Raw genomic sequence first — 15,159 nt, 5'->3', positions numbered from 1 at the left:
TACAATAAGCTACTGAAATCTTTTATTTTCATGGCAGTATCCCTTTTTTTATTAATGTATTCCCATATTCATGAAATGGGCTGTTTTGTGGCATTTTGAAGCTGAGGGTTTGGGTATAACAGGATCTAACAGGATCTAAAGTCTCTATATGATTTAGGGCTCCTTTGCCAGCAGATTGTTGTGTAACAAAAGGCAACTGGGCTCCTTTGCTACTAACATTCTGATAGGCCGGCGTTATCCCAACTATGATAATCCTTGGCATGTAGAAAACTGGAGGCTTTGGCTGCTTCATGCCCAAATTTTTCACGTGCTATTGTGCCTGCAAGTTTGAGGAATATCTTGTTTGTTTTTCATTGTATTTGCTCCAGGAGACTGTCATTTTTTTTACCATAGCCACAATCATTTTCTAGAAACCCAGCAAAAGGGATTAGCTTTTCTTTGTATGAATGAAATGGAATGAACTGTCATAGACAATGAGAGGATCCCATCACTACACATAATCTATAAGTCTAGTTAAAGGGCCACTAAACCTTTTTCCTAGTTATCTATGTAAAGGACAAGTAAAATGTACAAGGACATATGGCAAGATGGCGGCCATGTGCATTGTCATAACCTGTACAGAAAAATCCCATAAAACTATGGCAGCATAGGTATTCCCCTGTACTAAGCACAATTCAGCAGGAACAGCCCCTAAGTTTGCTCATAATCTGTACAGAGAGATCCCATAAAACTATGGCAGCATAGGTATTCCTCTGTACTAAGCACAATTCAGCAGGAACAGCCCCCTTTGTTTGCTCATAGTCTGTACAGAGAGATCCCATAAAACTATGGCAGCATAGGTATTCCCCTGTACTAAGCACAATTCAGCAGGAACAGTCCCTAAGTTTGCTCATAGTCTGTACAGAGAGATCCCATAAAACTATGGCAGCATAGGTATTCCCCTGTACTAAGCACAATTCAGCAGGAACAGTCCCTAAGTTTGCTCATAGTCTGTACAGAGAGATCCCATAAAACTATGGCAGCATAGGAATTCCCCTGTACTAAGCACAATTCAGCAGGAACAGTCCCCTAAGTTTGCTCATAGTCTGTACAGAAAAATCCCATAAAACTATGGCAGCATAGGTATTCCCCTGTACTAAGCACAATTCAGCAGGAACAGTCCCCTAAGTTTGTTCATAGTCTGTACAGAGAGATCCCATAAAACTATGGCAGCATAGGTATTCCCTGTACTAAGCACAATTCAGCAGGAACAGTCCCCTTTGTTTGCTCATAGTCTGTACAGAGAGATCCCATAAAACTATGGCAGCATAGGTATTCCTCTGTACTAAGCACAATTCAGCAGGAACAGCCCCTAAGTTTGCTCATAGTCTGTACAGAGAGATCCCATAAAACTATGGCAGCATAGGTATCCCCTGTACTAAGCACAATTCAGCAGGAACAGTCCCCTAAGTTTGCTCATAGTCTGTACAGAGAGATCCCATAAAACTATGGCAGCATAGGTATTCCCCTGTACTAAGCACAATTCAGCAGGAACAGTCCCCTAAGTTTGCTCATAGTCTGTACAGAGAGATCCCATAAAACTATAGCAGCATAGGTATTCCCTGTACTAAGCACAATTCAGCAGGAACAGTCCCCTAAGTTTGCTCATAGTCTGTACAGAGAGATCCCATAAAACTATGGCAGCATAGGTATTCCCTGTACTAAGCACAATTCAGCAATAAGATTTAGTATCATTTTACTTTTTAATGGATAAACCTGGGAAACATTTTCCATTGGCTGTATATGTTTTTTTAGAAATTGTCTTTTTCTGATATGTTTGATTGCTAGCTTGGGCACATGTTTTGAGTGACCTGTTCATTTAATTGCCTGGGGCTTTGTGTTATAAATCCTCCTGCATATTTCTCTCCAGCAGGTGGATAAAAAGCCTGTGCCAATCAGCACAGCCAGGAAACCTGTTCCCCCCGCTGTCCCTAAAACAGCCACTGCTGCTAAATCCACAGATACAAAAGAGACTGCTCAAAAGCAGAGCAATGGGAAAGTGAGTGTGTGCTCTTGTTCACAGGCTGAGTACTTTCCCCATCACTTTCCTCAAACTCTTTAGTTTCCCCTTTCCCCCTCTATGGGCTGCACACACTTTCCAGCTACTTTCTACCCTTTGTTACAGTTTCAACCGCAGCTCTTTTCCTTATCTGATTATGGTACCCGAAAATCTCTCTTATGCACTTTTGCATTACTTGGATTTCCTGAATTTAACTTTTTTAATCCATTCTGCTCTTTGCGGGGCAGCTGATTAGCTTTGGTAATGATACACAACCAGCGTTGGACTGAGGGACCCAGGGCCCATCGTTCCTGCAGCCTCAGGCCCCCCCCCTGCTTAGGAAAACAATTAGAAACCTTTCTAACATGAATGAATTTTGTTACAACAGCGCCACCTACTGGTCAGTTTCCCACCAGTCTGACCAGCAAGTAGTCAAGGAAGTTGTCAGGAGAAAGAAAGAGGCTGATGTTCTTCTGCTTAGGAAAGATGTGAGAAAGGTTTCTAATTGTTTTCCTAAGCAGAAGAACATCAGAGCAGTGGACTCTGAGGCATTTGGGTGGTGCTTGTGCTCTGGTTTCAGTGGATTAGCCAGTTCTGTTTAGTGCCAGTTCTGTTTAGTGCCAGTGTACAGAAGGGGCTTCTGCTGAACATGCTGTGAGAGTGTTGACATTGTACTTACACAGCCATTAACCTCCTTCTCCATGTCTTTTTTTCCCTGTGCTATGTCTCATTAACCTTCATCGCTTCACAATTCACGCCCTTGTCCCTCTCCCGTTTAACATTTTTGTTTTTAACAAGGAGTTGCCATCCTGTATGTCCATGTGATATTTCTAACCGTGCCTCTCCACTTCTCTGTGTCGTTTCTCTCTCCATCCCGCAACCTTTCCAGGTCCAGATAGTCTCCAAAAAGCTGAACTACAGCCACGTTCAGTCCAAGTGTGGCTCTAAGGACAATATTAAGCATGTCCCTGGTGGTGGCAATGTAAGTATTGGGGTTGTAGGCCTGTCCACTAACCACATTTTCTGCTGCTTTTCCATGTGCTAACTGTGCTCTCAACATATTGCTTTGTAGGTGGGGCTTATACAATAATCAGATGGGCTTCTTAGTGCTGCAAGTAATTATTTAGTGGGACAGCTCATGTATGTGGCATGGCAGCTAAAACATTAGTATTGCATGTGAGAGTATATAATGCACTATTCAAGAGCAAGATACACCCAGCACTGCTGAACTACCTGAGCTCATCCTGACCTTAATCAGCACTAGCAGTGTCATTGTCTCTCTAATGAGTGACTGGCTGCTCCAGTGGGAGGCTTAGATGCTGCTGGTTGGTCCTCTTTTTAGAGGAGAAGGAAAGGCTAAAACTAAGTAAGCTTTTTAAAAAAAGGTCTATATAAATACACCAGTAAACCCTCAAAGTAATGCTGCTCTGAGTCCTCTGTCAAAAGAAACAGCACATTTCTTTCCTTCTATTGTGTACTCATGGGCTTCCTGTTTTCAGCTTAAACCCCAGGGCTAGGGCTTGAGCATGCTCAGTTTGCTCCTCTCTCCCTCCCTGCTGTAATCTGAGCCCAGAGCTATAAGTGAGCAGGTGAGACTCAGGCAGAAAGTGATGTCACACCAAGCTAATATGGCAGCTGCTATCCTAAACAAACAGAGAGCTTCTATAGCTGGTTACTCAGGTATAGGGAAGCATTCTGCAGAATAAATATAGTGATATAGCTTGCTAATGGCAATACACTGCTTCAGTAGCTTTCCTTCTCCTGGAGCTTGAAATGCTATGCGAATACGTTCTATTCTCTGACAATATGCAGAACAGCCTGTAACACATACAAAGTGCAATGCTAGTTTTAGCTTTTCAGGGTTAATTAAATCTCGGTTGTGCCAAATCCATGGTTACAGAGAACTCCTGGTGCAGCTGTTTGTGATGAGCAGATGTCCCCGTCGGTAACGGTTGCTCCGGATACGATATTGTTTGGGGACGGGCAGAGATACATGGGCACATCAGCTGGAATTAGAGGATCCTTAAACCTCACCATTGTCCCCATTTAACTGGCAGATATTACCGTAGTTCTTTCACAGCTCTCATGACTACATAGTTACACTGAAAAGGATAAAAGTGATGCTGGATGGGTGCAACTAGAATAATCACTTGTGGGTTAGACAATTCTCCCCCAGTGATTTTTAGCACTGCTGTTGCATTTTCCTAGCTCAAATGCATTTTTTCTGGCCAAACTTGCCTGGAAATGCTGGTAAGATCCTACTTAACTAAATGATGAGCACATTCAGGCACTTCTCTGGTTGAAAGAACCATTTTGGAGTCAGGAAGGAATTTTTCCCCTTTGAGGCAAATTGTTTGTGTTTTTTGTTTTCAACTGGCAGTTAGGCAGGTTATATATGGACTGAAAAGGTTGAACTTTATGGACGTGTGTATTTTTTCAAACCCATGTTACAATGAGACCAACAGTAAATGTGCATTAGGCCTTACACGCAGCATCTCCAAACTGGGCCAGTAAAGATCGATTAACTAACCCGAGCAGTTAAGTATCTTCTGAAGCAAATAACTAACCCACAGCCACACAAGGCCTCCATGTTGGTCTCCCACAGAGACAGAAGTCTGCCTGGGTGCAAGTCTTGCCCGTTCTGAACTGTCTTTGGGCTCATATATTTGGTGTTGTAGTCTCTTGGGTGCTTTTGAGATAAGAACAAACAATGTTGTGCCGAAGCAGGGTCGACAACTGACAGTTTTGCCAAACACACTGCCACGTTGGAATCAGATCAGTGCCCAGAAAAGTAGATTGTTCAGGCTGCTTCTGAGTTAGTGAGATTAATGAGGTCATTGACTGACTGACAAGTGCACACATCTGAGCAGTGTTGTGCAAAACGCATTTGAACCATACAAAATACACATTTCTGTAATAATTCTGTTCCCTTATTTGAAGAGTTCTTTAGTAGCCTCCGATTCATTCTTCCCATCCTGTCTCAACCCTTCTTCTTTATCATCTGCGCCTCAGGCAGGAGACCACTAAAGTCAATATTGTTTTCAGGTTACAAATGCTGCAAAGCCAGCAACTGGGGGTACCCGCCCACAAGCATCCGGCGCCCACAAACCTGCCAGTGCCAACGTGAGTAGATGAGAATCATTATAAACTAGGCCCTGGCCAACTTTGGGGGCCTCTCTTTCCAACACTACTAAATTCCTTCTTCTCTCTGGCTTGGCTTCCTTTCCCTGGTGGGACACTACTTTGTTTAGTTGCAATAGGCATGCAGTAAATCTTTATTAGACTTTGTGTGATGCAAATTTAGGCACATTCTGCCTCACAAATCCATTATAAAACTACAGAAGATAATGACTTAGGCAAATCTGCTACAAATCATATCCCAGCGTGGCTGCACAGGACTGGACTAGGCTTTCATTGCTATAAATTAGCAGATCTCCGGTGTCCAGATTAACCAGCTACTGTCCTGTGTGTCGTCTGGTAAAATCCACTAAAACAATTTTCTTGGTTTCAGGTCCAGATCCTCAACAAGAAGATTGAGATGTCAAAAGTTTCTTCCAAATGTGGCACAAAACCCAGTATGAAGCACAAACCAGGTAATGCCTCAAACCATGTAACGCTTTCTTGCTCTTGAGTTTCATTACATATTAACCCAACCACTGCACAGATATGTCATTAAGGGATACTGTCATGGGAAAAAAAAAATGAATCCGTTAATAGTGCTGCTCCAGCAGAATTCTGCACTGAAATCCATTTCTCAAAAGAACAAACAGATTTTTTTATATTCAATTTTGAAATCTGACATGGGGCTAGACATTTTGTCAATTTCCCAGCTGCCCCCAGTCATGTGACTTGTGCTCTGATAAACTTCAGTCACTCTTTACTGCTGTACTGCAAGTTGGAGTGATATCACCCCCCTCCCTTTTTCCCCCCAGCAGCCAAACAAAAGAACAATGGGGAGGTAACCAGATAGCAGCTCCCTAACACAAGATAACAGCTGCCTGGTAGATCTAAGAACAACACTCAATAGTAAAAACCCATGTCTCACTGAGACACATTCAGTTACATTGAGAAGGAAAAACAGCAGCCTGCCAGAAAGCATTTCTCTCCTAAAGTGCAGGCACACGTCACATGACTTGGGGCAGCTGGGAAATTGACAAAATGTCTAGCCCCATGTCAGATTTTAAAATTAAATATAAAAAAATCTGTTTGCTCTTTTGAGAAATGGATTTCAGCGCAGAATTCTGCTGGAGCAGCACTATTAACTGATTTATTTTGAAAAAAAAATTTTTCCCATGACAGTATCCCTTTAGCACTCGAGCATCGCTGCTAGTTGTGACTGACACAATTGTACCAATAACATTATAAACCACAGTCAGTTGACTTTACCTCTTGGAGCAAAGATACGATCATCCTTTTTTTGCAGATAATGAGGGTGATACATTTTGAGGCAAATAAAGTTTCTCAGTAATATACATAGTGAGGTTAGACCCAGTACCTATTTATTATTGGACATGACCAAAGTCTACATCTCGTGCTCTACATCATAGACATGTGTTATTTATTGTATCATGTTATTTAACGGTCATGTGACTGATTTGCTTACCTGTATCTATATGTTGCTTGTGCTTTACTTAGGTGCAGCGGAGGCAAATATTGGCAACTCCATAAAGGAGGAGGCAGCAAAGACAACCCAGGAGGAGAGCGTAAAAGTGAGATTTCAACGTTCACCTAATAACTTGACTGCTTAAAAAGCAGCTTTATATAATGCAGCGATATCTACCCAAAGGCTTGTACCCCTCCCTTTCAGTAACCTCAAAGCAGGTGCCCATTTTTACTCTCTTGATTTGGAGGCAAAAACATCCAGGTTTTCACCAAACAGGGCCTACTGCATGCTGCCAGTCCACATAAAGGATAAGTAAACCTTTAAAATATGTGAATGTGAAATTGATGAGAGGGCTATTCTAAGCACTTTTGCAATGTATATTAATTATTTATTTTCTTTTTATTTCAAGATATTAAGGGATACATGTACTGTTAATATGAATGAATTTTGTTACAACAGCGCCACCTGCTGGTCAGTTTCCCACCAGTCTGACCAGCAAGTAGTCAAGGAAGTTGTCAGGAGAAAGAAAGAGGCTGATGTTCTTCTGCTTAGGAAAGATTTGAAAAAGTTTCTCATTGTTTTCCTAAGCAGAAGAACATCAGCCTCTTTCTTTCTCCTGACAACTTCCTTGACTACTTGCTGGTCAGACTGGTGGGAAACTGACCAGCAGGTGGCGATGTTGTAACACAATTCATTCCTATTAACAGTACATGTATCGCTTAAAGCAGTGATCCCCATCCAGTGGCTCTTGAGCAACATGTGTGCTTCAGGAACACTGTTATTGTATATATAAATCAGCTGCTGTGTAGCCATGGGGGCAGTCATTCAAGCACAGGATACACAGTAGATAACAGATAAGTACTACTATAGTTTATATAAACAAGCTGCTGTGTAGCCATGGGGGCAGCCATTCAAGCACAGGATACACAGTAGATAACAGATAAGTACTACTATAGTTTATATAAACAAGCTGCTGTGTAGCCATGGGGGCAGCCATTCAAGCACAGGATACACAGTAGATAACAGATAAGTACTACTATAGTTTATATAAACAAGCTGCTGTGTAGCCATGGGGGCAGCCATTCAAGCACAGGATACACAGTAGATAACAGATAAGTACTACTATAGTTTATATAAACAAGCTGCTGTGTAGCCATGGGGGCAGCCATTCAAGCACAGGATACACAGTAGATAACAGATAAGTACTACTATAGTTTATATAAACAAGCTGCTGTGTAGCCATGGGGGCAGCCATTCAAAGGAGAAAAGGCTCAAATTACACATAGCAGATAAGCTCTGTAGAACATAATGTTATGTTATCCACTATTTATCCTGTGCCATATAGCCTTTTTTAAATTTCTGCCATTGCTATTCAGCAGCTTATTTATCTGAACTTTAGTAGTGTTTCTGAAGCAAACAGATCAGTTTTACCAGTGCAGGGCAACACTACATGATATTTTCATTACTTTAAAACACTTTTTTTGCTGTTACTGTTCCTTTAATATCTTGGAATTAAAATAAATAATGAATGTAAATGACAAAAGTGCTTAGAATAGCAGCCTCATCAATTTTACATTCACTTATTTTAAAGGTTTACTTATCCTTTAAGGTTACCAAATAGCCAATCACAGCCTTTATTTAGCAGCCGATAATAATGGTTTTCATGGTTGTTAGACTCAACACTTTTTAACTTTGAGTGCGGCTCATGGGTAAAATAATGGGGATCTGCAACAGGCCATGTCTCAGATTTACACAGTTATGTTTAGACTAGGGATGCACTGAATTCGGGATTTGGCCAGGATTCGGCCTTTTCCAGCAGGATTGGGATTCGGCCGAATCCTTCTGTGTGGCCGAACCGAATCTGAATTTGAATTTGCATATGTAAATTAGGTGTGGGAAGGGAAATCATGAGACTTTTCATCTCAAAACAAGGAAGTAAAACATTCTTTTTCCACTTTTTCTTTTCCTGTCTCTCATTTAAATATTCAAATTAGGGTTCTGGTTCGGTATTCGGCTGAATCTTTCACTATCCCAAATAGTGGATTTGGTGCATCCCTAGTTTAGACAGCCCCATTCTGTCCGCAGCCCACCCATTTCTACCAGGAGGTCTTGCTTCTTGCTGCAAAACCCTTGATGTCCCCTCTATTGAGCATAAAAAAGTAGTGCAAAAAACAAAAATGGCGGCCCTTTTATGTAGCGAGAAATGTATGAATGTAACCAGACAATTGTATTGTACATTCATTTCCTTTATTTGTACTAATGGGCTTAATGTGTCCTTTAACTGAGCAGCCTAAATGGATGATGCATAGAATCTGTTTTGTTTCCTTTGCTGATGCTACAGGTAGAGGAAAGCCAAAATACTGGGGAACAGGTGGTTCCTTCCCAGAACGGAGACCCAGTTACTCCCACAGAATTCCCAAAACAAGAAGCACAGGAAAACGGAGTGGGAGAGAGAAGCCCAGCAGAGGGTGACAATGAAAGGGAAAGCTTCAGCACTCTAATACCAGAGACAAGTAAGAGGACATTTATAATATCACTGTAATTGCCGTTTCTTAGGAAAGGAGACGGAGCTGCTCGTAAAGTAATGACCAAGATTTGTCCTTCAGATCTTTCATCATTATGATTATTAGACGTTATATTGTAATAAACATAAAACCAGTACTTTTGTTTTTCAGGCGTCTAACGATGAATTTGTGGTGTCCTCATCCATTTCCCACATTGTCCAATCTCATCCCATATAAAACTCTTTGTCATGTTTCCCTCCCACTTGTCTTCAACCCACCTCCGAAATTCGCCACACTCTTTTACTGCAGATTGAGACGCGCCCGGGGTGATGTCCCGAGAGGCCGCCGGCACAAGATGGACCACGGAGAAGACCTCTCCATCTGAATCCCATGTCCTCCAGCCTATCAGCACTTAATCCTCCCCACATATCCCATCGTGTGTGGCTTAGCACCTCAGACTGCGTGGGCCCAAGCCACCTGATGCCTCATCACCGCTGCTCAACTACTTGTCGCTCTCCAGACTGTAACTGCTGCTTCCCCGGCAAGGCTTGTGCTCCCATTTGATATTCTTTCTGCACTTTGTAAGAGCCGGCCAAGCCTAGTCTTCTTAACTGTGTGTCTGGCTTAGCCCATGGCTCTCTGCTTATATAGGGTGTGATATTTATGTGTATTTTAGCTGCTAGTAGGTTTTAGCTAGCCCCGTATTCTCAGATTTGGCCCACTCCATAAACCCTTTCCTACAATCACTAAATATATTGTTATATATCATAATACATAGTCTGGGGCAGACAACAAGGACTGTAACATTGAATTGGACCCATTGAATGAATTCATAGAAATTCTGCTTTTTTTAACAACGTTCTACTCCACGCTGAATTACAAACAGGTGGCGTATGGTGGGAATTTTAGACACATTCGATCGGTTATAGACTGGGCATATGAGTTTGCAGCTCCTCTACAACATGCCATTTGCCTTCCCCTTTAAAGGATAAGTAAACTTTTAAAATAAGCGAATGTAAAATTGATGAGGGGGCTATTCTAAGCACTTTTGTAATTTACATTCATTAGTTATTTTCTTTTTTTTCCTAAGATATTAAGGGATACATGTAGTGTTAATATGAATGAATTGTGTTACAACAGCGCCACCTGCTGGTCAGTTTCCCACCAGTCTGACCAGCAAGTAGTCAAGGAAGTTGTCAGGAGAAAGAAAGAGACTGATGTTCTTCTGCTTAGGAATAAAATTAGAAACCTTTCTCTCATCTTTCCTAAGCAGAAGAACATCAGCCTCTTTCTTTCTCCTGACAACTTCCTTGACTACTTGCTGGTCAGACTAATGGGAAACTGACCAGCAGGTGGCGCTGTTGTAACAAAATTCATTCATATTAACAGTACATGTATCCCTTAATATCTTGGAATTAAAAATAAATAAATAATGAATGTAAATTACAAAAGTGCTTAGAATAGCCCCCTCCTCCGTTTTACATTCACTTATTTTAAAGGTTTACTTATCCTTTAAGCCAGAGCCGTGGTTAAGAAGCTAGTCCTGACTGTGTGATTTCAATCGCTCCATGACACCATCCCCATTGCAATCTCGCCTTCCTAGTGTTGTTATTTAATATTAATAATAATAAATAAATGTTAAGTATATGAATATATATATATAAATATGCCACACACGTAGGCCGTTTTGCCTGTAGACCTCAGACCCGTTGTTGTGGTGGTGCTAGTGGGAAATGGTGTGTACCTACCAGTGTACCTACTAGTGTACCTACCAGTGTACCCACCAGTGTACCCACCATAACGACAAAGCTCCCCCCGTATTTGTTGTTCGCTTAGTGCTGAGTGTTTGCCGTTCGCTCAGTCTCCGGCTTCTGATCAACATATCGAGCTTCGCGACCATGTTTTTTGTTCTTTTATATCCTGTAGGGGTGCATTCATTTGATTGGATGATAGTGGAAGAGGGGGAGGAGCAAGTTGTCATGAGATAATTCTTGTCTTGCAATGGAACGAGGTTCTCCGTTGCATCGGATATTGTGGGTCTGCGCATGTGGGTTTCTGGGAAAGGGAATCGGTAAGAGACGGAGGAGAAGGGGGTGGGATCATTTTTTTTTTAACGTGTTTAGTCAAGGTCATTTACATCCAATCCTGACTTTAAAGGAGACGGTTTTAAATGTATGTTTTCTGCTCAGAAACTAGAGAAGGATAAACTTTCAATGTGAGTGTTAATGCAGAATAATGAAGGTTAAACGGTTAAATAAACGTGTTCTTTTTTTTTTTTTTTTTTCTATGATTGTGATTTGAACTAACCTTTTTATGTGCTGTGACACTAAACCCAACGGTAGGATGTAAATACGCTGTTTGTTCTGACCAACCAATCACAAGAAGCTTTTAGGGTGAGACTGAAGGCCGTGGCTCTATTGGGTGGGAGACTGGAGCCAGCGGGGATTGAGAATGTTGGGGGGGAGACCTTTATTAACGCTAGTGGGAGGAGCTTACCTGCCGTCCCACAGTCCGTACCATCGAACAGCTCTTATTGCACTTGTATTTTTTTATATATTAAAAAGTTTGCATGATTTCTAATAAAAATGTCATTAAAATGGAACAGAACTTGGTTCAATGGTCTGATAGTTCTCCATGGAATTGCTCCGAATGGGCCGTCGTATGATTAGAAATGGCAACCTGTCTGTCACCAGCCGTGTTTCACTAGTCACTTGTATCAGTGATCTCTCACTCCTCCTCCTCCACAATTGCCACATCTAAGGGCAAATAAACTATAATAATGATCAGGCAGAGAACTCATTGGGACTGTTGTGCCGGACTCGTTTGCACCATAAACGGCAGAGCATTTTGTGCCAGTGGAGAGTCCAGAAACAGTGACTGTAGTGCAGACTATTGGCCAGAGGAGGGAACAGAGGGGGATTGTGACAGTTTTGTCTCCCACCTACACAACTGGAACAAATTGAATGAGCCACAAATGCCTTCTGGCAGAGATTTGGGCCATTTGATGCAAAATTACAATGTTTGTGTGTCTACAAGAAAAGTCTGCAATAATAATAATAGATTAATCTCATTGGCCCATATTTTATCAGTGCCTTCTGATGTGAAAAGAACTTCACTATCCACCTTAAACATTGTACAGGAATCCCAGTCACTAGTGAGTTGTGTTGAGTGGAGTTCTCCTGCCACCACCCGGTCTTTGATCCATGTTTTCTGCCCCCCCAAGCCACAATCAGAATAAACTGTCCTTTCCCCATACCTCCACCCTTTCACCTGTCTAGATGCACCTCCCACAGATGCCCAACCTCCTGTTTGCCCTTCCCATCACTGATCCTTCAATCCCTTTTGGGTACAAGGTCTCAAGTCAATCCTAGACATGGGGCCAAATTGGGTTGCCCTCATTTGCTTAGCCATAGAGTTCCCTCTTTAAGGAGAACTTAAACCACCCCCAATAAAAAAATCCTCTACCTACTACGCTAGGTAGCCCCCCCCCCCACATGGTTACCCCAGAAATTGCCCCTAAGAGTTTGCAGAGTAAGTGCAGTGGAGCTCAGGGGCGCCACCTCCCAGATCTCCAATCTTCTTCTGTAAGTGACGCTGTATTGGCGCATGTGCAGTTGGAGTCGTCTTCCAGTTTGTAGCAACTGCGCATGCGCCAAAAGTGCTGGAAATTGCCAAAGGGAAGAGAACCTGAAGAAGACTGTGGATCCGGAAAATGGCGGCCCATGAGCTCCTCTGTGCTTGCTCTGCACCTACTCAAGAGCAAACTCTTTGGGGCGAACTCTCTTAGGGTAACTCTTAGGGTAACTAACTATGCGGGGGAAGCAGGGAGGGGGGGGGACTACCTAGGTAGTAGGTTGAGGATTTTCTAATTGGGGTGGTTTAATTCTCCCTTAAAGTGACAAAATGATAAATCTAGATCAATGATCTACTGGACTTGCTCAAGATGCCACTTAGACCCCATCCACCAGAAAACAGATTCCTTATTGTAACAGTCTAGAGAATTACTGCTTGGGATCATTAGCAGAGGCTTCAATGTTGAGTTTGTGTCCTTGGCCGTAATCTTTATATAGAGGGAAGTCTTCTACTGCCACTAAATGCTGGTGGGAACTATAGAGACTTTGTGTCTCAGACATTATAAGAAGCTGCAGCCGCCATGGAGTGTCCCTCTTGCTCCTGCCTGTGGGAAGCCATTGGCCGCTGACTTGTTCCATGTGCAACAGTGTGTGGCCCCGTGTACTCATTGTCCTCCCTTGTGTCTGTAAAACTCCCAGGATCCATTGGTTCATGTGATACACTACTGCATATATCTTGCGCTGGAACTCTCAGACCATGTCCCGTCATGTTACACCTGCCTGTGGGGCAATGTCAAGCTGTGATCATGCAAAGGAACATGTTCTGTAGTTTCCATAAGGTGAGAGCTCCTCCCCCCGCTGAGGTGTTTATGGGTGGGGCCAGAGCAGGAACCAACCAGGATCCAGTAACCAAACCTCAAGCATTTGTCATATTCTTTATATTCTTCATTACAGTGTTTGCAGATTCCTCTGCTGCTCAATAAAGTAAATATTCAGCAATTTCCCAACGGGCAATGGAGGGACAGACCAAAGGGAGGAGCCTGAATTTAGTTTGTGGATGGGGGGGGCTTACTAATAGAAGGCTTTCCATTGGATAACAGGATTCTATATACAGTTGTGATCAGAATAATAGCAGTCCCACATCACTAACCTGATCAATCACTGGTTTTGGTAGAAATTCTATTTCTATATGGCAAATCATTTACTAGTAGGTGTAGTAAAGTAATAGGAACCAACAGACCCAACTGTCATGTCGTATACTGGTTCCAAATAATATCAGTGTTCCTCATAATAATAGCTTGTTCCAAATAATAGCCGTGTGGGGTTCAATTAGTGAGCTCATTCTGGGAATAAACAGGAGTGAATTCGGGCCCTTATTTAAGGAAGGAGCAAATGTTGTGCTGCTGGTTATAGTTCATTTCTCTCTCAAACTCTCACTCAAATGACTCCACACGTTGTTCACAAGAACAGTCGACTTTGATTCAATTGGAGAGGAGAAAACGTATAAATAAGAGCAGAAAATGACAGGCTGCTCAGCTAAAATGATCTCAAATGCTTTAAAATGGCACCAAAACCTGAAAGATGTGGAAGAAAAGGGAAAAGGACCATTGGAATGGAGAGAAGAAGATCCAAAATGGCAAAGCCTCAGCCAATGATCAGCTCTGGGAAGATGAAAGAAGGAGTAAAGTTCCCTGTGATACTGTTACAATTACAAGTGACTGTGTGAAGCCAAACTATTGGCAAGAAGCCCCCACAAAATCCCATTGTTGAAAAAAGATGTGGGCTGAAGAGCTTACAATTTGCTAAAGAACACATTGACTGACCTAAATAGAAATGGAGCAACATTTTGTGGACTGATGAAACAAGATTGTTCTTTTTGGGTGTAGGGGCCACAGAAAGTTTGTCAGACGCCCCCAAACACTGAATTGAAGCCCCAGTACAGAGTGAAGCCGGGGGCACAAGCATCATGATATGGGGGTGTTTCTCATACACTGGTGTTGGGACTATTAATCTCTTTATACCAGGGATCAGTTTCAATCCAAATACTTGTCATGTTGCCTTATGCCCAAGAGCAAATGCCCTTGAAATGGGGGGACAACGAGGCCAAACTCACCAGTAACTGAGCAACATCTTGGTTCCACCCCAACAACACTGACGTTATGGCCCAATCCTCCAATCCAATAGAAAACTTGTGGGGGTGACATGGGGTGTGAGGCAAAAGCAAGAAATGCATTTGGAATTGTGGAAGAGGTTGTTGGAAGTTGGTGGAGTCCATACAACACAGATGTGCAGCACAAACACTGTTACACAACTCAATATTAGTTCCCTCACTCAAAGGAAAACAAAATATTGACTTTCAGTTGATACACTCAATGAGTTTGGAAAGAAGAAGCAGATACTGCTATTTTATTTTGGTACAGTTTTATATTCCCTTTTCATCAG

The 15,159-nt window shown here is 42.3% G+C and overlaps 1 protein-coding gene across 12 annotated transcripts in view; it reads left to right on the top strand.

Moving 5' to 3' along the window:
• Positions 1–10,187, top strand: part of map4.S (microtubule associated protein 4 S homeolog) — a 114,783-nt gene extending 104,596 nt beyond the window's left edge. For 4 of the 12 annotated variants that reach the window (XM_041567306.1, XM_041567305.1, XM_041567312.1 and 1 more), the window contains 7 exons: positions 1,910–2,038; positions 2,928–3,020; positions 5,084–5,161; positions 5,550–5,631; positions 6,674–6,747; positions 8,983–9,154; positions 9,317–10,187. In XM_041567306.1, the coding sequence (XP_041423240.1) occupies positions 1,910–2,038; positions 2,928–3,020; positions 5,084–5,161; positions 5,550–5,631; positions 6,674–6,747; positions 8,983–9,154; positions 9,317–9,324 (636 nt within the window). In that variant the 3' untranslated portion in view covers positions 9,325–10,187. The remainder of the gene's footprint in view (positions 1–1,909; positions 2,039–2,927; positions 3,021–5,083; positions 5,162–5,549; positions 5,632–6,673; positions 6,748–8,982; positions 9,155–9,316) is intronic. The other 8 variants (XM_041567308.1, XM_041567307.1, XM_041567315.1 and 5 more) reach the window with 8 other exon arrangements.
• The last annotated feature ends 4,972 nt before the right edge of the window (positions 10,188–15,159 follow it).

This window comes from Xenopus laevis, chromosome 6S (genome assembly GCF_017654675.1).
Source record: "Xenopus laevis strain J_2021 chromosome 6S, Xenopus_laevis_v10.1, whole genome shotgun sequence".
In the NCBI taxonomy this organism is placed as follows: domain Eukaryota; kingdom Metazoa; phylum Chordata; class Amphibia; order Anura; family Pipidae; genus Xenopus; species Xenopus laevis.
Note: the sequence above shows the minus strand (reverse complement) of the source record. Positions and strands in the feature narration are given on the sequence as shown.